A 19,215-nucleotide genomic window follows, 5' to 3' on the forward strand; every position below is an offset into this window, starting at 1 on the left:
AAGAAAGAAAACAAATATATTGGTATAAGGGCTGTTGCTAACATGAGAAACAAGGATCAAAATTATGCAAAGCATAGTTCACGCAGCAACGACATTCACCGAATGTAAAAGTAAAGCCGAAATTGATTTAATCATGTAAAAGGAGTCTCAGATTTGTCTTTTTCAAGCAGAAGATTGAATATCACAAAAGTGCTCAAAACCAAAAGCTCACGAGTGACCCACCCAAAGTAAACTAAAGCCGACATTGATTTTAGCATATAAAAAGAGGCTCAGATTCGCCTTTCTCAAGCATAAAATTGAATATCACAAAACAGCTCAAAATTAGAAGCTCACGAGTCACACACCCAAAGTTTGCCAGACAGCCACTCACACACACAAGAAAGAAAGCAAATTTATTGGTATAAGGGCTGTTGCCAGCATGAGAAACAAGGATCAAAATTATGCCAAGCTTTGTTCACATACCAACAACATTCAACGAATGTAATGCTAAACCCGACCTTGATTTAAGCGTATAAAAGGAGGCTCAGATTCCCCTTTTTCAAGCGGAAGATTGAACATCACAAAAGAGCTCAAAATCAGAATCACACAAGTCACACACCAAAAGTTCGCTTGACAGCCACTCACACACACGAGAAAGCAAATATATTGGTATAAGGGTTGTTGCCAGCATGATAAACAAGGAGGCAAGATCATATGTAATACTAACAACATACTTCATGGTACATTGATGATGAACAATAATAACGACGATCCTAACACTTTATTGTGCTTCATGCCAAATTATGTACACACAAGGATCATATGTAACGTATCGTGAGAAACAGCCACTAACACTTTCTTCACCATAAGTACATACCAGGATCAGCATTCCGCTTTGCTAGCAAACGTAGCTCTCCAGCAGCTGCTCTTTGTTGTTCTGGATTCCCATTTGCCAATTTCTCTAATAAGGCAACAATAGCAATTCGATCACAATCTGAAAAACTGGTTCCAATTTTTTTTTTTCTATAACCTCCTTGTTGTTTAGGCAGCTCAACACCATTGCTTTCACACCACAATGCCATCAAACTCTTCAAAATATAATTAGGTGTTAGAGCAGTATGCAACCGTGTTTGCTGTGTCTTTGGACAAGTCTTGTGTCCTGCATCTAGCCATTTTTGGATGCACGATCTTTCATAGGTCTGCAGAATGAAGACAATTTATGAACAATGGCCACTAAAAATTTACAAAGCAACGAATTATGACACAAGTCGTAGCCAAACCTGTCCAGTAGAGACAATCACAGGATCTTTCATTAGTTCTAGAGAAATTGGGCATCGAAAATCATCTGGGATAACGGGAGATCTGTGCTTAAATGAACTCTTTTCAGCCTCGGAATTATCAGCTTCAGGGTTTCCCATTTCAACGTAGTCCTTCAAATTCATAAGGATGGATGACATCTTTTGTAACCATTCTCCAAGATCACCATTGCTCGAGATAATCATCTCATGGAAAGCAACAGAATCTTTCTTTAGATCACTTATGGTCTTGAGTTCCAACTTTCCAATTGTTATTCAAACCTCTCGTTCTCCTGAGATAAGAAAAACAGAAAATGTAACCCCAATAGACAACTCAAGCAAGTTTGAAGCTTTTAGAACCTTGTACAACATCTTAATTCACATTTTGGCATGATTTTAAGGCGCGTTAGAATTCAAATACCAATCATAGCACTATCCTGTGAACCATACATAGTAAAATTCAATTTAGGAAGTCGTGATCAAAGAAATTCCACATCCATGATGCATTAGAAAAAACATAATTTACTACTCCAAAAATGATTTATGTAGTTATATATATACCGTCCTAAGAACCAAAAATACATACAGAACAAGCGGAATAGAGAAAGAACCCTATTGAATAACTTAATGCCCCAGGATTTGAATTAAACATGGATAGCAACTTCTAGTACAAAATAAATAACTGATTGCCCTTTAAGGCTCTAAACTAAACAGAGCAGCTCGTAAACAACCGAATCTAAAACAATTCTCCTCTATTGGTGTAATTCAAGCTTTCGATAGTTATTTTCGATATTTAAAATTCTCAATTACTACAAACGCACCATTTCTTGAGAGCAAGGATTGACGCCGGTGAGTTTGCGACGATGCTTTGAAGTTGATCGATCTGACTTCTGAAACGACTCGACGGAGGTCCCAGTCTCTATTTCTTCTAATTTTTCCTTCAACGCCTCCATTGTCGAAGTGGAAGATTGGAGTCTTGAAGCTCGGTGTGTGAGAACAGCGCATTAAACAAAAATAGAGTTAGAATTAGGGTTAGGGTTTAGTAATTTGAGGGCGGGTGATACATAGGGAAGAGGGGGATGACGGCTGCGAATAGCGTAGAAATGAAGCGGCGAACTAAAGCCCTAGTTGGCACGTGAGACTATGAAAGAGGCGAAAAGGAAAAACAAAACTACGCGCCTAAACGAGGTCATGACTCGTGAGACGGTCGGGCAGGTCGGTGGGCTCGAGTTTGCGGCTAGCTCGCTCATTGGTCAATATTTATATAGCCACTAATAAAAAATATCAATTATTTTTTACAACTAAGTAAAAAAAAATGAAATGAAATGAAAAAATAATGATATTTACTTTGGCTAGTGACAATATTACTTACCAAGCGTATTAAAGAAAAAGTGCACACAAATTCTGAAACCTCAAAAGTGACCTAAAACAAAAATATAGTTATTTTTCTTCAATATGATAAACACTATTTTTTTCAAGTGAAACAGATTTAGAATATAAGAAAAAATAATATAAAAAAAATTAAAAAATACTTGATCATCAAAATGTCATCTATTCCTTGTTAAAGTGATAATAGTTACAAATTAATTCAATTACAAAAAAATGAAAAATTATTATTTAGAATAAAACTCTTCTCAAAACTCAACGCATACTAAGAAAACAAAAATTATCGTTTTTAATTCCAAAAACCACCCTTTTTTCACTGAAAATCCCACAAAAAGTTAAAGCCGAGTCAATAAATAAAAATTACAAAAGAAATCATTTTAACATTCAATTATAACATTTTAAAAAAATTAAGTCATCACTCAATCTTCAACTCAACTGTAATCAATATTTATATAGCCACTAATAAAAAATGATCAATTATTTTTTACAACTAAGTAAAAAAAAATAAAATGAAATGAAAAAATAATGATATTTACTTTGGCTAGTGACAATATTACTTACCAAGCATATTAAAGAAAAAGTGCACACAAATTCTGAAACCTCAAAAGTGACCTAAAACAAAAATATAGTTCTTTTTCTTCAATATGATAAACACTATTTTTTTCAAGCGAAACAGATTTAGAATATAGGAAAAAAAAATAAAAAAAAAATTAAAAATACTTAGTCATCACAATATCATCTATTTCTTGTTAAAGTGATAATAGTTATAAACTAATTCAATAACAAAAATATAAAAAATAATCATTTAGAATAAAATTCTTCTTAAAACTCAACGTATACCAAGAAAATAAAAATTATCAATTTTAATTTCAAAAACAACTCTTTTTTTCAATTGAAAATTCCATTATTTAATGAAATTTGATGTCGGTGGGCCCAAAAAAAAAAGATTAAAATCAAGTTAATAAATGAAAATTACAAAATAAATCATGTTAGAATTCCAATATTGATCAGCTAATCAGTTTATCTAAATATTTATTTCTCTATTATTATAAATTACGATTTAAAATAAATAAGTTAATTAATCTCAATAAAAAAGAAAAAAAAAAACATTACATTATCTTTAAATAAACCCTGAATTTTTTTCTATAACCATACAAAAAATATATATATTCTATTTGAAAATTTATTTTTAAACATATATGTATCAAATCATACAAACATAAAGAAAAAAGAATAATAAAAAAATTATTTTTATCTCTCTCCTAAAAATATTTTTAATTATAATTAAAATAAATTTGAATATTTAAAAAATAAAATATAAAAATTATCATGTCTCATTATCATTCATATATATATACATATATAAAATAAAACATAAAATTTTGAAATTCTAATAATGTTTTTATTAATTTTTCTAATATTTCACTTTTCTTAATTATTTTTTTCTCTTTTTTATTATTCAATGATGATTTGCTCTTTAATTATATGAATTTTAACATTCAATTATAACATTTTAAGAAAACAGTCTCACTTCACTCTATTGCAAATCAATATTTATTAACTACCAATAAAAAATGATAAATTGTTTTTTCTTGCTAGGTAAAAAAAATGAAATGAAAAAAATAATCTGAATCAATAATGATATTCACTTTGGCTAGTGACAGTGTTACTTACCCAGTGCATTAAAAAATATAGGAGAAAAAAATATCAAAAAAATTAAAATTACTTTATCATCAAAATGTCATCTATTTTTTGTTAAAGTGATAATAGTTATAAATTAATTCAATAACAAAAAAAAATTATTATTTAGAATAAAACTCTTCTCAAAACACAATGTATAAAATGAAAACAAAAATTATCAATTTTAATTTAAAAAACAACCCCTTTTTCAATTGAAAATTCTATAATTTAATGAAATTTGATGTCTGATGAACAAAAAAAAAAAAAAAAAACCAAATCAATAAATGAAAATTACAAAACAATCGTGTTAGGATTTCAATATTGATCAGTTAAACAATTTATCCATTATTATAAGTTACAATTTAAAATAAATAAGTTAATTAATTTCAGTAAAAAAGATTTAAAAAAATCTTTGAATTTTCTCTATAACCATACAAAAAAATATATATTCTATTTAAAATTTATTTTTAAAAAATATATCTATGAAATCATACAAACATAAAGAAAAAAGAACATTAAAAAAATACATATTTTCATCTCTTTCCTACAACTATTTTAAATTATAATTAAAATAAATTTGAATATTTAAAAAATAAAATATAAAAAATATCATGCCTCATTATCATTCATATATATATATTTATTACAAAAATAAAATATAGAATTTTGAAATTCATAATAATATTTTTATTAATTTTTCTAATATTTCACTTTTCTTAATCATTTATTCTCTTTTTTATTATTCAATGATGATTTGCTCTTCAATTTTGTGACTTTTAACATTCAACTATAACATTTAAAAAAAAAAAAACAAGTCGACTCGATCTTCAACCTCTTCACTCATCTACAAATCAATTTTTATACAACCACTAACGAAAAATAATAATAAATTATTTTTTACTGCTAAGTAAAACAAATGAAATGAAAAAATAATCTAAATCAATAATGATATTCACTTTGGCTAGTGACGATATAATTTACCCAATCCATTAAGGAAAAAAATATATGCACTCAAATTCTTAAAACCTCCAAAAGTGACCTAAAATAAAAATATAGACTATTTTCTTTTTTTTTTTTTTTTAATATCATAAAGACTATTTTCTTTCAAGCCAAAACACATTTAGAATATAAGAGAAAATAACGTCAAAAAAATTAAAAAAACTTAATCATCAAAATATCATATATTTCTTGTTAAAGTGATAATAATAACAGATTAAATCAATAAAAAAAAATAAAAAATTATTATTTAAAATAAAACACTTCTCAAAACTCAAAACTCAACGTATAACAAGAAAACAAAAATTATCAATTTTAATTTAAAAAACAACCCTTTTTTCAACTGAAAATCCCAAAATTTAATGAAATTTGATGTCCATAGACAAAAAAAAAAAAAAAGAATTAAAGCCAAGTTAATAAATGAAAATTACAAAACAAATCATTTTAGGATCCCAATATTGATCAGTTAATCAGTTTATCAAAGTATTTTATTTATCTATTATTACAAGTTACAATTTGAAATAAATAAGTTAATTAATTTCAATAAAAAAGATTAAAAAAAAAACATTTTATCATCTTAAATGAACTCTGAATTTTCTCTATAAACATAAAAAAAAAAAAATCCATTTGAAAAAAATAAAAATTATCAATTTTAATTTCAAAAACAACCCTTCTTTTCAATTGAAAATCCCATAATTTAATGAAATTGATGGACAAAAAAAAAAAAAGCCAAATCAATAAATAAAAATTACAAAATAAATCATGTTAGAATTCCAATATTGATCTGTTAATCAGTTTATCTAAGTATTTTATTTCTCTATTATTATAAGTTACAATTTAGACTAAATAACTTAATTAATTTCAGTAAAAAAGATTATATATATATAAAAAAAACATTACATCATCTTAAAATGAACTTTGAATTTTTTCTATAATCATACAAAAAATATATATATTCTATTTGAGAATTTATTTTTTTAAATATATATCCATCAAATCATAGAAACATAAAGAAAAAAGAACATTTAAAAAATACATATTTTTATCTCTCCCCTAAAAATATTTTAACTTATAAATAAAATAAATTTCAATATTTTAAAAATAAAATATAAAAATTATCATGTCTCATTACAATTCAAATATATATATATATATATATATATATATATATATATATATATATATATATATATATAGAATTTGCAAATAAAACACAGAATTTTGAAATTCTTAATAATGTTTTTATTAATTTTTCTAATATTTCAATTTTCTTAATCATTTTTTCTCGCTTTTTTATTATTCAATGAACATTATTAATTTTTCTAATATTTCAATTTTCTTAATAATTTTTTCTCTTTTTTATTATTTAATGATGATTTGCTCTTGAATTTTATTACTTTTAACATTCATATAACATTTAAAAAAAAAACAAGTCGACCGGATCTTCATCCCTTTCACTCATCTGCAAATCAATATTTATATAACCACTAATAAAAAATAATAATAATAATAAATTATTTGTTATTTCTAGGTAAAACAAATGAAATGAAAAAATAATATGAAACAATAATGATATTTACTTGGCTAGTAACGGTATTACTCACACGGTGCATTAAGGAAAAAAATATATGCACACAAATTCTTAAAAAACCGCCAAAAGTGACCTAAAACGAAAAAAAAAAAGTTCTTTTATATCATACACACTATTTTATTTCAAGTCAAATAAATTTAAAATATAAAAGACAATAATATCAAAAAAATTAAAAATACTTGATCATCAAAATGTCGTATATTTCTTGTTAAAGTGATAATAGTTAAAATTTAATTCAATAACCAAAAAAAATAAAAAAATTATTATTTAAAATAAAACTCTTCTCAAAACTCAACCTATAACAAGAAAACAAAAACTATCAATTTTAATTTCAAAAACAACCATTTTTTCAACTGAAAAGTCCATAATTTAATGAAATTTGATGTCGATAGACCAAAAAAAAAAAAAAAAAAAGAATTAAAGCCAAGTCAATAAATGAAAATTACAAAACAAATCACTTTAGGATCCAATATTGATCAGTTAATCACTTTAACGAAGTATTTTATTTCTCTATTATTATAAGTTACAATTTAGACTAAATAACTTAATTAATTTCAGTAAAAAAGATTATATATGAAAAAAAACATTACATCATTTTCAAATGAACTCTGAATTTTTTCTATAACCATACAGAAAATATATATATTCTATTTATAAATTTATTTTTTTAAATATGTATCCATCAAATCATAGAAACATAAAGAAAAAAGAACATTTAAAAAGAATATATTTTTATCTCTCCTAAAAATATTTTAACTTATAAATAAAAGAAATTCAAATATTTTAAAAATAAAATATAAAAATTATCATGTCTCGTTACCATTCATATATATATATAGAATTTGCAGATAAAACATAGAATTTTGAAATTCTTAATAATGTTTTTATTAATTTTTCTAATATTTCAATTTTCTTAATCATTTTTTCTCTCTTTTTTATTATTCAATGATGATTTGCTCTTGAATTTTATTACTTTTAACATTCATATAACATTTAAAAAAAAAACAAGTCGGCTGGATCTTCATCCCCTTCCCTCATCTGCAAATCAATATTTATATAACCACTAATAAAAAAAAAAATAATAATAAATTATTTGTTATTGCTAGGTAAAACAAATGAAATGAAAAAATCAATAATGATATTTACTTTGGCTAGTGACGGTATTACTTATCCGGTGCATTAAGGAAAAAAATATACGCACGTAAATTCTTAAAAAAACCCCCAAAAGTGACCTAAAATAAAAAAAAAATAATTCTTTTTTTTTCACTATCATACACACTATTTTATTTCAAGTCAAACAGATTTAGAATATAAAAGAAAATAATATGAAAAAAATTAAAAATACTTGATTATCAAAATTTCGTATATTTTTTGTTAAAGTGATAATAGTTACAAATTAATTCAATAACAAAAAAATAAAAAAATTATTATTTAAAATAAAACTCCTCTCAAAACTCATAACAAGAAAACAAAAATTATCAATTTTAATTTCAAAAACAACTTTTTTTTTCAATTGAAAAGCCCATAATTAAATGAAATTTGATGTCGATAGACAAAAAAAAAAGAATTAAAGCCAAATTAATAAGTGAAAATTACAAAACAAAACACTTTAAGATCCCAATATTGATCAGTTAATCAGTTTATCGAGGTATTTTATTTATCAATTATTATAACTTACAATTTGAAATAAATAAGTTAATTAATTTCAGTAAAAAAGATTTAAAAAAAAAACATTGTATCATCTTCAAATAAACTCTGAATTTTCTATATAACCATACAAAAAAAAAAAAAAAAAATTCTATTTGAAAATTTATTTTTTAAAAAAGATAACTATTAAATAATACAAACATAAAGAAAAAAGAACATTTAAAAAATATATATTTTTTATCTCTCCTAAAAATATTTTAACTTATAAATAAAATAAATTCTAATATTTTAAAAATAAAATATAAAAATTATCATGTCTCGTTACCATTCATATATATATAGAATTTGCAGATAAAACATAGAATTTTGAAATTCTTAATAATGTTTTTATTAGTTTTTCCAATATTTCAATTTTCTTAATATTTTTTTTCTTTTTTTTATTATTCAATGATGATTTGCTCTTGAATTTTATTACTTTTAACATTCATATAACATTTTAAAAAAAACAAGTCGACTGGATCTTCATCCACTTCACTCATATGCAAATCAATATTTATATAATAACTAATAAAAAATAACAATAATAAATAATTATTTGTTATTACTAAGTAAAACAAATGAAATGAAAAAATAAACTGAATCAATAATGATATTTACTTTGGCTAGTGACAGTATTACTTATCCGGTGCATTACGAAAAAAATATACGCACGCAAATTCTTAAAAAACCCACAAAAGTGACCTGAAACGAAAAAATAGTTCTTTTTTTTTTCAATATCATACACAATATTTTATTTCAAGTCAAACAAATTTAGAATATAAAAGAAAATAATATCAAAAAAATTAAAAATACTTGATCATCAAAATGTCCTATATTTCTTGTTAAAGTGATAATAGTTACAAATTAATTCAATAACAAAAAAAAAATTATTATTTAAAATGAAACTCTCCTCAAAACTCATCGTATAACAAAAAAAAAAAACAAAAATTATCAATTTTAATTTCAAAAACCACCCTTTTTCAACTGAGAAGCCCATAATTTAATGAAATTTGATGTAAAAATAAAATAAAATAAAATAAACCCAAGTTAATAAATGAAAATTACAAAACAAATCACTTTAGGATCCAATATTGATCGGTTAATCAGTTTAACGAAGTATTTTATTTATCCATTATTATAAGTTACAATTTGAAATAAATAAGTTAATTAATTTCAGTAAAAAAGATTTAAAAAAAAAAACATTATATCATCTTCAAATGAACTCTGAATTTTCTCTATAACCATACAAAAAAGATATCTATTAAATCATACAAACATAAAGAAAAAAGAACATTAACAAAATACATATTTTTCTCTTTCCTAAAAATATTTTTAATCATAATTAAATTAAATTAGAATAATTAAAATATAAAATATAAAATTTATCATGTCTCATTATCGTGATCGACATGCCTCTTGATTGGAGAAAAATGCATCTTCAGCTAATATCATACTAAAAAATCAAATAAAAAAAAGTGGGGCAGGCTTTATTCTGTAAAACAGATACTTACAGTGTACTGGGAAGGTTATAACTGTAAAAGCACCGGTAGAAGCGGAACTTTTAGGTGTTTAGTTTGGCTAAAATGGGTGTCTGTCTTCTATGCAGATTTGACTTTGGGTACTCGATTTTGCGAGGGCCACAAAATCAACTTGTGCCCATTTTGTTCAATCTAGCAGATTTTGTACCCATCTTTACTGCTTGTAAAAATTGAGAGTTTATAACGATTATTAATAATTAAAAATGAGCATATATACTCCTATTCTTAACTAAAAGTATATCTTACTGGCTTAACTCATTGAGTTACATTTTCTAATTGTACTAATCAAAGTCTCTGCATGCAAGAAGACGATCTAAAATTACTACAGTTGACTAATAATTAAGCTCATAAACTACCACAATGGCAAACATTGCCAAATAAAAGGAGGCTAAGATTCACCTTTTTTCAAGCAGAAAATTGAACATCACAAAACAGCTCAAAATCTGAAGCTCACTGAGTCACCCACCCAAAGTTCGCCAGACAGCCACTCACACGCAAATAAAAGAAAGCAGATATATTAGTATAAGGGTTGCTGCCAACATCAAAAACAAGAATCAAAATTATGCAAAACTTTGTTCACATACCAACAACATTCACCAAATGTAAAACTAAAGCTGCCCTTGATTTAAGCATATAAAAGGAAGCGCAGATTCGCCTTTTCAAGCAGAAGATTGAAAATCACAAAAAATCTCAAAATCAGAAGCTCATGAGTCACTCACCCAAAGTTCGCCAAACAGCCATTCACACACACAAGAAAGAAAGCAGATATATTGGTACAAGGGCTGTTGCCAACATGAGAAATAAGGATCAAAATTATGCCAAACTTTATTCACAAACCAATGACATTCACCGAATGTAAAACTAAAGCCGACCTTGATTCAAGTATATAAAAGGAGACTCAGATTCGCTTTTTTCAAGCAGAAGATTGAACATCACAAAACAGCTCAAAACAAGAAGCTCACGAGTCATCCAAACAAATTTCTTTTTTCAAGCAAAAGATTGAACATCACAAAACAGCTCAAAATCAGAAGCTCACGAGTCATCCAACTAAAGTAAAGTAAAGCCGACCTTGATTTAAGCATATAAAAGGAGGCTCAGATTTGCCTTTTCCAAGCAGAAGATTGAACATCATAAAACAGCTCAAAATCAAGAGCTTACGAGTCACCCACGCAAAGTTCGCCGCACAGCCACTCACACACACAAGAAAGAAAGCAAATATATTGGTGTAACGGTTGTTGCCAAAATGAGAACAAGGATCAAAATTATGCCAAGCTTTGTTCACATACCAACAACATTCACCGAATGTAAAACTAAAACCGACATTGATTCAAGCATAAAAAAAGGAGGCTCAGATTCTCCTTTTTAAAGCAGAAGATTGAACATCACAAAACAGCTCAAAACAAGAAGCTCACGAGTCATCCAACCAAATCGCTTTTTTCAAGCAGAAGATTGAACATCACAAAACAGCTCAAAATCAGAAGCTCACGAGTCATCCAACCAAAGTAAAGTAAAGCCGACCTTGATTTAAGCATATAAAAGGAGGCTCAGATTTGCCTTTTTCAAGCAGAAGATTGAACATCATAAAACAGCTCAAAATCAAGAGCTTATGAGTCACCCACCCAAAGTTCGCCAGACAGCCACTCACACACACAAGAAAGAAAGCAAATATATTGGTATAACGGTTGTTGCCAAAATGAGAGACAAGCATCAAAATTATGCCAAGCTTTGTTCACATACCAACAACATTCACCGAATGTAAAACTAAAACCGACATTGATTCAAGCATAAAAAAAAGGAGGCTCAGATTCTCCTTTTTAAAGCAGAAGATTGAATATCACAAAATAGCTCAAAATCAGAAGCACACGAGTCACCCACTCGAAGTAAACAACAGCCGACCTCGATTTAAGCGCATAAAAGGAGGCTCAGATTCCCCTTTTTCAAGCAGAAGATTGAACATCACAAAACAGCTCAAAATTAAAAGCACACGAGTCAAACACCCAAAGTTCGCCAGACAGCCACTCACACACTCAAGAAAAAAAGCAAATATATTGGTATAAGGGCTGTTGCAAGCATGAGAAACAAGAATAAAAATTATGCAAAGCTTAGTTCACATAGCAACAACATTCGCCGAACGTAAAAATAAAGCCGACATTGATATAAGCATATAAAAGGAGGCTCAGATTCGCCTTTTTAAAGCAGAAGATTGAACATCACAAACCAGCTAAAAGACAGAAGCTCGCGAGTCACCCAATCAAAGTAAACAAAAACCGACCTTGATTTATGTATATAAAAGGAGGCTCGGATTCCCCTTTTTCATGCAGAAGATTGAACATCACAAAGGAGCTAAAAATTAGAAGCCCACGAGTCACCCACCCAAAGTTCGCCAGACAGCCACTCAGACACACAAGAAAGAAAGCAAATATACTGGTATAAGGGCTGTTGCCAGCATGAGAAACAAGGATCAAAATTATGCAAAGCTTTGTTCACACAGCAACAACATTCACCGAATTTAAAACTAAAGCCGTCATTAATTTAAGCATATAATAGGAGCCTCAGATTATCCCTTTTAAAGCAGAAGATTGAATATCAAAACATAGCTCAAAATCAGAAGTTCACGAGTCCCCCACTCAAAGTAAACAGCAGCCGAACTTGTTTTAAGCATATAAAAGGAGGCTTAGGTTCCCTTTTTCAAGCAGAAGATTGAACATCACAAAAGAGCTCAAAATTAGAAGCTCATGAGTCCCCACCTTGATTTAATTATGTTAAAGGAGTCCCAGATTTGCCTTTTTCAAGCAGAACATTGAATATCACAAAAGAGCTCAAAATCAGAAGCTCATGAGTCTTTTTCACGCAGAAGATTGAATATCACAAAAGAGCTCAAAATTAGAACCTCATGAGTCATGCACCCAAAGTGAACTAAAGCCGACCTTGATTTTAGCATATAAAAGGACGCTCAGATTCGCCTTTTTCAAGCAGAAGATTGAATATCACAAAACAGCTCAAAATTAGAAGCTCACGAGTCAAACACCCGAAGTTCGCCAGACAGCCACTCACACACACAAGAAAAAAAGCAAATATATTGGTATAAGGGCTGTTGCAAGCATGAGAAACAAGAATAAAAATTATGCAAAGCTTAGTTCACATAGCAACAACATTCGCCGAACGTAAAAATAAAGCCGACATTGATATAAGCATATAAAAGGAGGCTCAGATTCGCCTTTTTAAAGCAGAAGATTGAACATCACAAACCAGCTAAAAGACAGAAGCTCGCGAGTCACCCAATCAAAGCAAACAAAAACCGACCTTGATTTATGTATATAAAAGGAGGCTTGGATTCCCCTTTTTCATGCAGAAGATTGAACATCACAAAGGAGCTAAAAATTAGAAGCCCACGAGTCACCCACCCAAAGTTCGCCAGACAGCCACTCAGACACACAAGAAAGAAAGCAAATATACTGGTATAAGGGCTGTTGCCGGCATGAGAAACAAGGATCAAAATTATGCAAAGCTTTGTTCACACAGCAACAACATTCACCGAATTTAAAACTAAAGCCGTCATTAATTTAAGCATATAATAGGAGCCTCAGATTATCCCTTTTAAAGCAGAAGATTGAATATCAAAACATAGCTCAAAATCAGAAGTTCACGAGTCCCCCACTCAAAGTAAACAGCAGCCGAACTTGTTTTAAGCATATAAAAGGAGGCTTAGGTTCCCTTTTTCAAGCAGAAGATTGAACATCACAAAAGAGCTCAAAATTAGAAGCTCATGAGTCCCCCACCTTGATTTAATCATGCAAAAGGAGTCTCAGATTTGCCTTTTTCAAGCAGAAGAATGAATATCACAAAAGAGCTCAAAATCAGAAGCTCATGAGTCTTTTTCAAGCAGAAGATTGAATATCACAAAAGAGCTCATGAGTCGTTTTCACGCAGAAGATTGAATATCACAAAAGAGCTCAAAATCAGAAGCTCATGAGTCTTTTTCATGCAGAAGATTGAATATCACAGAAGAGCTCATGAGTCTTTTTCACGCAGAAGATTGAATATCACAAAAGAGCTCAAAATCAGAACCTCATGAGTCATCCACCCAAAGTAAACTAAAGCCGACCTTGATTTTAGCATATAAAAGGACGCTCAGATTCGCCTTTTTCAAGCAGAAGATTGAATAACACAAAACAGCTCAAAATTAGAAGCTCACGATTCACACACCCAAAGTTCGCCAGACAGCCACTCACACACAAAAGAAAGAAAGCAAATATATTGGTATAAGGGCTGTTGCTAGCATGAGAAACAAGGATCAAAATTATGCAAAGCTTTGTTCAACGACATTCACCGAATGTAAAACTAAAGCCGACATTAATTTAAGCATATAAAAGGGGGCTCAGATTCGCCTTTTTAAAGCAGAAGATTGAACATCACAAAAGAGCTAAAAATCAGAAGCTCACGAGTCACCCAATCAAAGTAAACTAAAGCCGACCTTGATTTAAGCATATAAAAGGAGGCTCAGATTTCCCCTTTTCATGCAGAAGATTGAACATCACAAAACATCTCAAAATTAGAAGCTCACGAGTCACACACCCAAAGTTCGCCAGACAGCCACTCACACACACTAGAAAGAAAGCAAATATATTGGTATAAGGGCTGTTGCCAACATCAGAAACAAGGATCAAAATTATGCCAACCTTTGTTCACATACAGACAACATTCACCCAATGTAAAACAAAGCCGACATTGATTTAAGCATATAAAAGGAGCCTCAGATTATCCCTTTTAAAGTAAAAGATTGAATATCACAAAATAGCTGAAAATCAGAAGCTCACGAGTTGCCTACTCAAAGTAAACAACAGTCGACGTTTATTTAAGCATATAAAAGGAGGCACAGATTCCCTTTTTCAAGCAGAAGATTGAACATCACAAAAGAGCCCAAAATTAGAAGCTCATGAATCCCCCACCTTCATTTAATCATGAAAAAGGAGTCTCAGATTTGCCTTTTTCAAGCAGAAAATTGAATATCACAAAAGAGCTCAAAATCAGAAGCTCACGAGTCTTTTTCAAGCAGAAGATTGAATATCACAAAAGAGCTCATGAGTCTTTTTCACGCAGAAGATTGATTATCACAAAAGAGCTCAAAATCAGAAGCTCATGAGTCTTTTCCATGCAGAAGATTGAATATCACAAAAGAGCTCAAAATCAAAACCTCACGAGTCATCCACCCCAAGTAAATTAAAGCCTACTTTGATTTTAGCATATAAAAGGAGGCTTAGATTTGCCTTTTTCATGCAGAAGATTGAACATCACAAAATAGCACAAAATTAGAAGCTCACGAGTCACACACCCACAGTTTGCCAGACAGCCACTCACACACACAAGAAAGAAAGCAAATATACTGGTATAAGGGCTGTTGCCAGCATGAGAAAGAAGAATCAAAATTAAGCAATGATTTGTTCACATAGCAACAACGTTCACCGAATTTAAAACTAAAGCCGACATTGATTTAAGCATATAAAAGGGGGCTCATATTCGCCTTTTTAAAGCAGAAGATTGAACATCACAAACCAGCTAAAAATCAGAAGCTCACGAGTCACCCAATCAAAGTAAACTAAAGCCTACCTTGATTTATGCATATAAAAGGAGGCCCAGATTTCCCTTTTTCAAGCAGAAGATTGAACATCACAAAACAGCTCAAAATTAGAAGCTCACGAGTCACACACCCACAGTTTGCCAGATAGCCACTCACACACACAAGAAAGAAAGCAAATATATTGGTATAAGGGCTGTTGCCAGCATGAGAAAGAAGAATCAAAATCATGCAATGCTTTGTTCACAGAGCAACAACATTCACCGAATTTAAAACTAAAGCCGACATTGATTTCAGCATATCAAAGGAGCCTCAGATTATCCCTTTTAAAGCAGAAGATTGAATATCACAAAATAGCTCAAAATCAGAGGCTCACGAGTCACCCACTCAAAGTAAACAGCAGCCGACCTTGATTTAAGAATATAAAAGGAAGCTTAGGTTCCCTTTTTCAAGCAGAAGATTGAAAATCACAAAAGAGTTCAAAATTAGAAGATCATGAGTCGCCCACCTTGATTTAAGCATTTAAAACGAGTCTCAGATTTGCCCTTTTCAAGCAGAGGATTGAATATTAGAAAAGGGCTCAAAATCAGAAGCTCATGAGTCTCTTTCAAGCAGAAGATTGAATATCACAAAAGAGCTCAAAATCAGATGCTCATGGGTCTTTTTCACGCAGAAGATTGAATATCACAAAAGAGCTCAAAATCAGAACTTCACGAGTCATCCACCCCAAGTAAACTAAAGCCTACTTTGATTTTAGCATATAAAAGGAGGCTTAGATTTGCCTTTTTCAAGCAGAAGATTGAACATCACAAAACAGCTCAAAATTAGAAGCTCACGAGTCACACACCCACAGTTTGCCAGACAGCCACTCACACACACAAGAAAGAAAGCAAATATACTGGTATAAGGGCTTTTGCCAGCATGAGAAAGAAGAATCAAAATTATGCAATGCTTTGTTCACATAGGAACAACATTCACCAAATTTAAAACTAAAGCCGACATTGATTTCAGCATATCAAAGGAGCCTCAGATTATCCCTTTTAAAGCAGAAGATTGAATATCACAAAATAGCTCAAAATCAGAGGCTCACGAGTCACCCACTCAAAGTAAACAGCAGCCGACCTTGATTAAAGAATATAAAAGGAGGCTTAGGTTCCCTTTTTCAAGCAGAAGATTGAAAATCACAAAAGAGCTCAAAATTAGAAGATCATGAGTCGCCCACCTTGATTTAAGCACTTAAAACGAGTCTCAGATTTGCCCTTTTCAAGCAAAGGATTGAATATCAGAAAAGGGCTCAAAATCAGAAGCTCATGAGTCTCTTTCAAGCAGAAGATTGAATATCACAAAAGAGCTCAAAATCAGACGCTCATGAGTCTTTTTCACGCAGAAGATTGAATATCACAAAAGAGCTCAAAATCAGAACCTCACGAGTCATCCACCCCAAGTAAACTAAAGCCTACTTTGATTTTAGCATATAAAAGCACGCTTAGATTTGCCTTTTTCAAGCAGAAGATTGAACATCACAAAACAGCTCAAAATTAGAAGCTCACGAGTCACACACCCACAGTTTGCCAGACAGCCACTCACACACACAAGAAAGAAAGCAAATATACTGGTATAAGGGCTGTTGCCAGCATGAGAAAGAAGAATCAAAATCATGCAATGCTTTGTTCACATAGCAACAACATTCACCAAATTTAAAACTAAAGCCGACATTGATTTCAGCATATCAAAGGAGCCTCAGATTATCCCTTTTAAAGCAGAAGATTGAATATCACAAAATAGCTCAAAATCAGAGGCTCACAAGTCACCCACTCAAAGTTAACAGCAGCCGACCTTGATTTAAGAATATAAAGGGAGGCTTAGGTTCCCTTTTTCAAGCAGAAGATTGAAAATCACAAAAGAGCTCAAAATTAGAAGATCATGAGTCGCCCACCTTGATTTAGGCATTTAAAACGAGTCTCAGATTTGCCCTTTTCAAGCAGAGGATTGAATATCAGAAAAGGGCTCAAAATCAGAAGCCCTAGAGTCTCTTTCAAGCAGAAGATTGAATATCACAAAAGAGCTCAAAATCAGACGCTCATGGGTCTTTTTCACGCAGAAGATTGAATATCAAAAAATAGCTCAAAATCAGAACCTCACGAGCCATCCACCCCAAGTAAACTAAAGCCTACTTTGATTTTAGCATATAAAATGAGGCTTAGATTTGCCTTTTTCAAGCAGAAGATTGAACATCACAAAACAGCTCAAAATTAGAAGCTCACGAGTCACACACCCACAGTTTGCCAGACAGCCACTCACACACACAAGAAAGAAAGCAAATATACTGGTATGAGGGCTGTTGCCAGCATGAGAAAGAAGAATCAAAATTATGCAATGCTTTGTTCACATAGCAACAACATTCACCGAATTTAAAACTAAAGCCGACATTGATTTCAGCATATCAAAGGAGCCTCAGATTATCCCTTTTAAAGCAGAAGATTGAATATCACAAAATAGCTCAAAATCAGAGGCTCACGAGTCACCCACTCAAAGTAAACAGCAGCCGACCTTGATTTATGCATATAAAAGGAGGCTTAGATTTCCCTTTTTCAAGCAGAAGATTGAACATCACAAAACAGCTCAAAATTAGAAGCTCACGAGTCACACACCCACAGTTTGCCAGATAGCCACTCACACACACAAGAAAGAAAGCAAATATATTGGTATAAGGGCTGTTGCCAGCATGAGAAAGAAGAATCAAAATCATGCAATGCTTTGTTCACAGAGCAACAACATTCACCGAATTTAAAACTAAAGCCGACATTGATTTCAGCATATCAAAGGAGCCTCAGATTATCCCTTTTAAAGCAGAAGATTGAATATCACAAAATAGCTCAAAATCAGAGGCTCACGAGTCACCCACTCAAAGTAAACAGCAGCCGACCTTGATTTAAGAATATAAAAGGAAGCTTAGGTTCCCTTTTTCAAGCAGAAGATTGAAAATCACAAAAGAGTTCAAAATTAGAAGATCATGAGTCGCCCACCTTGATTTAAGCATTTAAAACGAGTCTCAGATTTCCCCTTTTCAAGCAGAGGATTGAATATTAGAAAAGGGCTCAAAATCAGAAGCTCATGAGTCTCTTTCAAGCAGAAGATTGAATATCACAAAAGAGCTCAAAATCAGATGCTCATGGGTCTTTTTCACGCAGAAGATTGAATATCACAAAAGAGCTCAAAATCAGAACCTCACGAGTCATCCACCCCAAGTAAACTAAAGCCTACTTTGATTTTAGCATATAAAAGGAGGCTTAGATTTGCCTTTTTCAAGCAGAAGATTGAACATCACAAAACAGCTCAAAATTAGAAGCTCACGAGTCACACACCCACAGTTTGCCAGACAGCCACTCACACACACAAGAAAGAAAGCAAATATACTGGTATAAGGGCTGTTGCCAGCATGAGAAAGAAGAATCAAAATTATGCAATGCTTTGTTCACATAGGAACAA

The 19,215-nt window shown here is 30.5% G+C and overlaps 1 protein-coding gene across 1 annotated transcript; it reads right to left on the reverse strand.

Moving 5' to 3' along the window:
* Positions 1–645: 645 nt before the first annotated feature.
* Positions 646–2,513, reverse strand: LOC110008609 (U-box domain-containing protein 14). The gene is made up of 3 exons (XM_089715788.1): positions 2,096–2,513; positions 1,260–1,567; positions 646–1,178 (listed from the first exon to the last, which is right to left on the reverse strand). Exons 2-3 carry the CDS (start codon positions 1,479–1,481, stop codon positions 840–842), a joined length of 561 nt encoding a protein of 186 aa, XP_089571914.1. The 5' UTR covers positions 1,482–1,567; positions 2,096–2,513; the 3' UTR covers positions 646–839.
* Between the last annotated feature and the right edge of the window lie 16,702 nt (positions 2,514–19,215).

Source organism: Jatropha curcas, chromosome 10 (assembly GCF_041381405.1).
Source record: "Jatropha curcas cultivar XTBG-Jc1 chromosome 10, XTBG_Jcur_1.0, whole genome shotgun sequence".
Lineage (NCBI taxonomy): Eukaryota > Viridiplantae > Streptophyta > Magnoliopsida > Malpighiales > Euphorbiaceae > Jatropha > Jatropha curcas.

Coding starts and splice junctions, on each gene's coding strand:
- LOC110008609 (XM_089715788.1), bottom strand. CDS start 1,481: ATGATTATCTCGAGCAATGGTGATCTTGGAGAATGGTTACAAAAGATG. Junction 1,179..1,259: donor TGATTGTCTCTACTGGACAG/GTTTGGCTACGA, acceptor TTCATTCTGCAG/ACCTATGAAAGATCGTGCAT.